We start from the raw sequence: 8,983 nt of genomic DNA on the forward strand, positions 1-8,983 counted from the left end.
AATTCGGTCGAAAAATACGACCAAAACACCCAAAATACCGAAAATGGGGGGGTACCCTTATAGAGGTGCTATCCCAAAAAATGAACCGATATTTATAATTTTTAGTGGAGAGATTTGCCACACAAAACGAACTCAAAGTACCAAATTTCAGCGAATTCGGTTGAAAAATGCAATCAAACCCCCCAAAATACCGCAAAATTGGGGGTACCCTTATATGGGGGCTATCCGAAAATATGGACCCATATTTACAATTTTTAGTGGGGAGATTTGCTACCCAATAAGAACTCAAAGTACCAAATTTCAGCGAATTCGGTTGAAAAACACACTCAAGAACCCTAAAATACCGAAATTTGGGGGTACCCTTATATGGCAGCTATGCCTAAACGTGGACCGATATAGCCCATCTTCGAACTTGACCTGCCTGCAGACAAAAGACGACTCTATGCAAAATAAGGAAGATCTTCGCCGATTGGCTTTATCCTAGTTCATACGATAGCTATACACTCACAGAGACGTGTAAAAATTTGGAATCGATTGGGTTATTAGTTTTTGAGTTATCGTGCCCGCCATTCGCAAAAGAGAAAAACGCGTTTAAAGTTTGAGAAGCCCTTTAGCCCTCACTTGATGCTGACACAATAAATCGGCTATATTTTCAAGAGTTCTTGATATTTTCTCTTGAAATTTTGTAGAGACATTCTTGATTTAGTGTAGATTCGAATTAAATAAAAAAAATGATCAATTTCCCTGCATTAGTTTCACAGAGGATGAAATTCTAAATGGTTTATTGTCATTGAAATGCAGCAACTCCCCAGGTCAAGATGGTGTGCCGACTTCTATTTTAAAAACGTGTGCGTACGAGCTTTATCGACCCCTAACAATTATATTCAATGAATCATTGACATTTCCCACTTATTTGGAGACCAAACTTTATTATTCCTTTGCATAAGTCCGGTAGTAGATGTACAATTGAAAATTATAGAGGCATTAGAAAACTAAGTGCAATTCCTAAACTTTTTGAGCTTCTGGTCTCACGCAGAATAACTCGCTTTGCAAGATCTATAATATCACCCTATCAACATGGTTTCGTCAAGGCAAATTTATTAGAACTCACATGTCACGTATATAGTGGATTTCTAAACAAATGTCAAACTGATGTTATATACAGTGATTTCAGTAAAGTATTGGGTGTCTTTATGGCTATCTTTTAATGAGATCCTGTATTAAAATATAACTGTGTATTCTGGTGTTCCTCAAGGTAGTAATTTAGGTCTACTACTTTTTATACCCTCCACGATAGTATGGAAGGTATATTAATTTTGTCATTCCGTTTAAACTCATCGAAATATATATTCTTGATCAGGGTAAAATTTTAAGACGATATAGCCAGGTCCGTCCGTCTGTCCTTCTGTTGTAATCACGCTATCTTCTGAAGGAATTGAGATAGGGAGCTGTAATTTAGTACTTCGTGTTCTTATTGGGTAGCAAATATTTCCACTTAAAATTATAAATATAGGACAATTTTTTCAGGTAGCCCCTATGTAAGGGTACCCCCCCCCCAATTTTCGGTATTTTGGGGTTCTTTAACGTTTTTCAACCAAATTCTTTGTAATTTTGTTTTTTGTTTGTAGTCGTATATGGTAACAAACTTCCCTCCCAAAAATTACTAATATTTACCCCCTTTTAGGGAAAGTCACCATATAACTCCCATTTTTATAATAAAATAGTTATCTGATTTGTTCCGCGTTTTGGGTTTGGTTCTAAGACTCTGATGTAATCATTTCGCCAGCGGAGGATATCGAGATAAAAAAGTAGAAAGTAAGGTTCGATAATAAGATATAGCCCGCATTTAGACCTAAAAAATTAGAACGTGAGGTTCGTGAATGTACTATATAAAAACTCTGGTCTTATATAACTGTAACCTCTAAATTGCAGTATTTTGGGGTTGCAGCATTTTTGCAGTATTATTGGGGTTTTTAGGAAAAACATCCATTGAAATTTCTGAAATTTGTATTTCATATATATCGGCAGGCATTCAGGCATCTCTTCCATATAATGATAATTCCTGAAGGGAAGAGTTGAGATACATAACCAAAATATTGGTTTCGAAATTTACACATATCGGTCATTAATTAGGAATATTCGCTAATTCCTACACTGTGTAATCAATATTGGTCCTCCTTTAGGCATAACCTCACATAACATTGCAATCTAAATTGCAGTAGTTTGAGGATTCTATACTCTACCATACTTAATTAGTATCACGCTTTGGGGTTTTCAGATTTTAGGAAAAATCCCCATTAAAAATTGCCGAAATTTTTCTATGGTGCACACAATGGTTACATAAATCCGTTTGTAGAATTATCGGTATATGTTCACTTTTTGGTATTTTCCCTGTATTTTCATTTCAAGTATCTGAAGGTATACCTATGGTGGAAGGTATCCAAAGTAAACGCTTTTTATACCCTTCACCACACTGTAGTACAGGGTATTATGTCGTTGTGCATATGTTTGTAACAGGCAAAAGGAATCGAGATAGACCCTTTTGAGAATATGCTTAGAATCACTTTCTGAGTCGATTTACGCATGTCCGTCCATGTATTTTTGTGAACAAAGTACAGGTCGCATTTATAATCCGATTTGGATGAAACTTGGCACAGTTCACTTATTTGTCCCAAGGACGAACCCTATTGAAATTGGAGATAATCGGTTCAGATTTAGATATAGCTCCCCTATATAGTTTCGTCCGATTTTATGTAAATGGTGCACCAAACTCCCAATATTGTTCGGATTGGGACAAAATTTTGCACAGCGCACTGAATCTGGTCCATACTTATGTATGCGAAGTTCTGTTGGATTCGGCTCAGATTTAGATATATCTTCCATATATAGTTTCGTCCGATTTCATGTGATACACCAAACTCCTAATATTTGTCCGATTGGGACAAAATTTTGTACAGAGTACTGAATTAGGTCCAGATTGATTAGCTCCCATATATAGTTTCGTCCGATTTTTTTTTTTGAATGATGCACCAAACTCCAGAATGCTAAATTATGTTCAGATTCATGTCTGCAAAGTTTTGTTAAGATCTGTTAGGATTTTGATATAGCTCCCATGTACAGTTTCGTCCGATTTTTTGTAAATGATACACCAGACTCCCGATATTTGTCCGATTGATTGACCGATTTAGATATATCTTCCATGTATAGTTTCGTCCGATTTCATGTGATACACCAGACTCCCGATATTTGTCCGATTGGGACAAAATTGTGCACAGAGTACTGAATTAGGTCCAGACTGATGTCTGTGAAGTTTTGTTAAAATCGGCTCAGAGTTAGATATAGCTCCCATATATAGTTTCTTCTGATTTTATGTGAATGATGAACCAAACTCCAGATATTTGTCTGATGGAGCAAAATTTTGAATAGCGAATGCAATTGAAGAAAAATGATAGGCTTTGTTGAAATCGGTTCAGATTTTGATATAGGTCTAATATATTTTCGTTCGATTTTATGTAAATGGTGCCCCGTAGGGCCTATGTTTGTTCGAATTACACGAAATTCATTAGAGGTTATTTAATTGAAAATGGAGTGATAACAAAAAACAAATGGTGTATGTTCAATTAGGTCCCATACATTTATAGCTCCCATGTAATTGCAGAATGGTATGTGTATGGGGTGTTTTCAATTAGTTCAAGTATCTATCTAGATAGCAAATTTAATTTCATCTGATTCCATCTCAATGGTCCTCCAAAGATTCTATGGCTGTTCTGTCTACAGGATATTTTAGATATTATTACCCAAAATGGTGAAGGGTATCATATAGTCGGCCCCGTCCGACTTTTGAACTTTCCTTACTGGTTTCACTTGTTTTTATAACCTTCAACACACTGTGGTACAGGGTATTATGTCTTTGTGCATATGTTTGTAACAGGCAAAAGGAAACGAGATAGACTCATAGTTCCTTCTGAGAATATGCATAGAATCACTTTCTGAGTCGATTTATGCATGTCCGTCCGTCTGTCCGTCTGTTGGTGTTAAATTGTAAACAAAGTACAGGTCGCATTTATAATCCGATTTGGATGAAATTTGGCACAGCTCATTTGTTTGGCCCAAGGACGAACCCTATTGAAATTGGGAAAAATCGGTTCAGATTTAGATATAGCTCCCATATATATTTTCGTCCGATTTAAGGTAAATTGTGTACCAAAGAATCTATATATCAGTCGGTTTGCACGAAATTTAGTATAATGTACCGAATTGAGCCTAGAACGATGCCTGCCAAGTTTCGTGAAAATCGGTCCAGATTTATATATAGCTCCCATATATAGTTTCGTCCGATTTCATGTAAATGGTGCACCAAAGTCCCAATATATCCTTCGATTTTCGCGAAATTTGGCATATCGTACTGAATTGAGCCTAGAGTGATGTCCTCCAAGTTTCGAGAAAATCGGTCCAGATTTAGATATAGCTCCCATATATAGTTTCGTCCGATTTCATGTAAATGGTGCACCAAAGTCCCATTATATCTTTCGATTTGCACAAAATTTGGCATAACGTACTGAATAGAGCCTAGAGTGATATCTGCGTAGTTTCGAGAAAATCGGTCCAGAGTCAGATATAGCTCCAATATATAGTTTCGTCCGATTTGATGTAAATCATGCACCAAAGTCCCTATATATCTTTCGATTTGCACCAAATTTGGCATAACGTAGTGAATTGAGCTTAGAGTCATGTCTGCCAAGTTTCGAGAAAATCGGTCCAGATTTAGATATAGCTCCCATGTATAGTTTCGTCCTATTTCATGTAAATGGTGTACCAAAGTCCCTATATATCCTTCGATTTGCACGAAATTTGGCATAACGTACTAAATCGAGCCTAGAGTGATGTCTGTCAAGTTTCTTGAAAATCGGTCAAGGTTTAGATATAGCTCCCATATATATTTTCCTCCGATTTAATGTAAATTTAATCCAGAATGATGGGTGCCAAGTTTCGTGAAAATCGGTTGAGATTTAGATATAGCGCCCTTTTATTATAGATTGATTTTAAGTAATTGACGCAGGAAAGAACCAATAGGCTGGTAGGAACAAAACGTACTAAAATTAGTATAACCTAACCTGTGACAAGTTTCGTTGAAATCGGTTCATATTTGGATATAGCTTCCATATATATATTCGCCCGATTTTAAGTAAATTGTGCATCAAACTCCTCATGTTAGTCAGATTGACATCAAATTTTGGACAACGTACAGAATTAAGCAAAGAAATGTTGCGTGTTCTAGAAGTACAGACATAGTCCAACGGATGACCTATTTATATTTGTTTGAAGTAGATTTACATACTTTTGTCCCATTGTAACAAACGAATGATATGTTTATTGATAGATCTAGGTAGATTCACATTTAGATAAATATCATCAGCGGTTTAATATACCCATAGTGGTGAAGGGTATCATATCCTTACTGGTTATTTGCGACTTTTTAGACATTGCATTGCGGTAGAATATCACAATAAGCCGTAGGAATACTATAACATTTTTATCACTTAGTATAAGCAGGACCCTTTACTACATATATTGCATGTTAAGATACCAAACCGCAGTCGGATATTTCATATCACTTACACTTAATTAATTTGCAATTTTGTAAACATATGCATTTCTATATTGCGGTGGCAAAATTTCTCACGCAGTATCACATTTTCTCAATCACAAGTATGCGGTTGCGTATATCTAAAAATTCGTAAAATTGCATTAAAACGGCGATTGGGGTTAGCTATTTAAACAACTAACACAACATGGAACAGGCCAGTCTGAATTAGCTAACAATTTTTGACAAACAAAATGTTGCACAAAATAAACGAGAAGGCATTGAAATTACTGTTTGATCGTCCTTTGGAGCCCGTCTTCACAGCGAGGGACGGTGGTAAGGCGATTTTTCTCATACCCAAAAGCTTCTATAGTGAGGAATATGCGGATATATCCGATAAAATTTCAACTCGGTTTGGCAAACCATCTGAAATTAAAATGCAAATACCGGTACGTGATTTAGAACAGAAACCGGACTTAACATTTGCTCGAAAAATTGGCAAGCGTAGCCAATTTTCGCTTTCCAACAGGATGCACCAAGACATTGCAGCTCAATTAATTAAAATATTTGTGGATGCAAGCAATGAGGACGTTTTCATATCCACGTGCGTTTACTGTAAAGATCGGGTGAATCCATTCTTGTTCCAGTACTGTCTTTCGGTGGCCGTTCAACACAGAGAGGACACCAAGGAGTTCCCAATAAAACCAATTGCTGAAACATTTCCGCAACATTTTGTAGAACCATATGTCTTCCATGAAGCTCGTGCGGAAAGTGAATTGATCAAGGATCAGGAAGAGCGGGTATGAAAAAGAGTTGTATTTGTGTGTTTAACATATATAATATACGAATGTTTGTATTTATAGCGTTACGTTGACATTCCCCTAAACTTCACCGCCTCAAACCGAGAAAAAGAACAACGATTGGCATATTTCAGGGAGGATATAGGCGTAAATAGTCATCACTGGCATTGGCATTTAGTGTACCCTGGCTATGGCCCTTTGGAGATTGTAAAGAAAGACCGCCGAGGAGAACTATTTTATTACATGCATCATCAGGTTTTAGCTCGATACAATGCAGAACGCTTCTCCAACAACTTGGCAAAGTTGCGACCAATAAAAGACTTACGCTACCCTATAGCGGAGGGCTATTTCCCAAAAATTATGAACAGTTCGATCCGCAGAACCTATCCCGGGCGCAACGCCAACAGTGCGCTATCAGACATTGATCGTAACGATATTCATGTGGACATTGCTGACATCAGGCGCTGGATTGATCGCGTAGTTGCCGCCATTGACAAAGGATATGTTGTAGATGTAAGTATTTGCACTCTTATATTTGGTTAATGTTTAAATAAGCTTTTGCTTACAGTCGAAGGGCAACGAAATTCCTTTGGACCCGAAAAAGGGTATTGATATTTTGGGAGACATTGTTGAAGCTACTAGCCTATCAGTCAATCCCGAATACTACGGAAGCCTGCACAATGAAGGTCACAATATCATTGCGCTGTGCCACGATCCCGAAGCACGTTTTCTAGAAGAGTTCGGTGTTATGGGAGATAACACAACAGCTATGCGCGACCCTACTTTCTATAGATGGCACGGATTTGTTGATGAGATTTTCAACCGCCACAAGGAGCGTCTCAATCCCTATGACACAAATGATCTCGCATTCAAAGGAGTTGAAATTAATAATTTGGAAGTAACACTAACGTCCGGTGATAGCACTCCAAATCAACTCTTTACCCGTTTTGAGAAGTCAGAATTAAATTTGGCGGCTGGATTGGATTTCGGCCCCGAAGGCAATGTTTATGCAAAATTCACACATTTGCAGCATTCTCCGTTTGAGTATAAAATTGGAGTGTCGAACAACAGAAACTCGCCAGTAGAGGGCACATGTCGGATATTCCTATGTCCGAAGTCAGATGAGCGTGGCTGCCCCTTAAAATTAAACGAACAACGACTATTGGCAATTGAGATGGATAAATTCAAAGTAACCTGTAAGTACACACACACAACCAAACTATAAACGATGAAAAACAATTTAAGTCTCAATAGTTTGTATGAAAAAATTTTTGAATTTAAATCAAAACTCGGTATTGTAAACAATACATATTGTCAATACAGAAAGCTAACTATTATGATTTTGTTTCCTGCAGTGAAACCGGGCGTAAATCGCATATACCAGTTGTCAAGCAATTCAAGTGTCACAATTCCATACGAACGCGCCTTTCCAAATGACACCAAAGATAAGCCAACTCAAGATTTGGAGCAATTGTGGTTCTGTGGTTGCGGTTGGCCTCGACATATGCTTCTTCCCAAAGGTAAACCAGAAGGCATGCCCTTTGATCTATTTGTAATGATATCCGATATGAGTGGTGATGCTGTAACTTTGCACGATAAGACGTAAGTACTAAATATTTACTTTTCAATTCATTTGAACCATCTTACAAAAACATCTCTATTATAGAGCTAATCCCTGCAATGACTCTGCATCATACTGTGGTCTTAAGGATCAATTGTATCCGGACAATCGATCAATGGGCTACCCCTTCGATAGGAAATTCAAAGGAAAACAAGAGGAATATCTTCCGGAATTAATCAAAAAATATTCAAATATGAAAATGATCGATGTAACTATAAAATTTAAACCCAATGACAACATAGGCAAAAGTTGTAATAACTGATTTCAACTAATACTTAACTATTTCCTCTTCTTTCTGTACATACAGTATGTCAAGAATGAGTTTACACATTGAATAAATAATCTTTTTTGAATTGTTTTTAACAATAAACATAAATGTTTCTCTATTAAAGTTATATTTTTTATAATATGTGTACATAGACGAAATGAAAAATACAAAGCAATTTGGGTTTTAAAACATAAACCCGTAAGGAAACCAAAAAAGTCGGACGGGGATGACTATATGATTCTTTTCACCACTTTGGGTACATACTACAGATGCTCATATGTACAATATCCTGTAGATAGAACGGGCATAGCATCATTGGAGGACCATTAAAATGAAATCGGAAAAAATTAAATGTATGAACTACATAGATATTTGAATTAATTTGAATCAACATATACAAATGCAATTCTGAAATCTATGAAAAATTGTATGTCGATTTTGACTTTAGTTCTTTGGTGTATCATTTGTATGAAATCAGGCTATATTATGTATGGGAGCTATATATTAATCTGAACGCATTAGAGCAATCATTTGGTATGCTGCAGCACAGTGTGCTGTCCAAAATTTATCTCGATCGGAGAGACGCTTATTATTTAATGCGCAATTTGCATGGACTCAGACGAAAATATAGATCGGTTATGTCAACATGTGTTTACATTTTACAAGGCAACTTATCGTTATTCTATGTTCAATTTGGTACATTGTGGTGA

General features: G+C 36.6%; 1 protein-coding gene across 1 annotated transcript; it reads left to right on the forward strand.

Moving 5' to 3' along the window:
- The first annotated feature begins 5,838 nt into the window (after positions 1 to 5,838).
- Positions 5,839 to 8,267, forward strand: LOC133329859 (phenoloxidase 2-like). Its single transcript, XM_061538322.1, has 5 exons — positions 5,839 to 6,384; positions 6,448 to 6,897; positions 6,953 to 7,580; positions 7,740 to 7,986; positions 8,051 to 8,267. Exons 1-5 carry the CDS (start codon positions 5,839 to 5,841, stop codon positions 8,265 to 8,267), a joined length of 2,088 nt encoding a protein of 695 aa, XP_061394306.1.
- Positions 8,268 to 8,983: the final 716 nt, after the last annotated feature.

This window comes from Musca vetustissima, unplaced genomic scaffold (assembly GCF_032173495.1).
Source record: "Musca vetustissima isolate MV318-11 ecotype Yass unplaced genomic scaffold, APGP_CSIRO_Mvet_v1 utg198374, whole genome shotgun sequence".
NCBI classification, from domain to species: Eukaryota; Metazoa; Arthropoda; class Insecta; order Diptera; family Muscidae; genus Musca; species Musca vetustissima.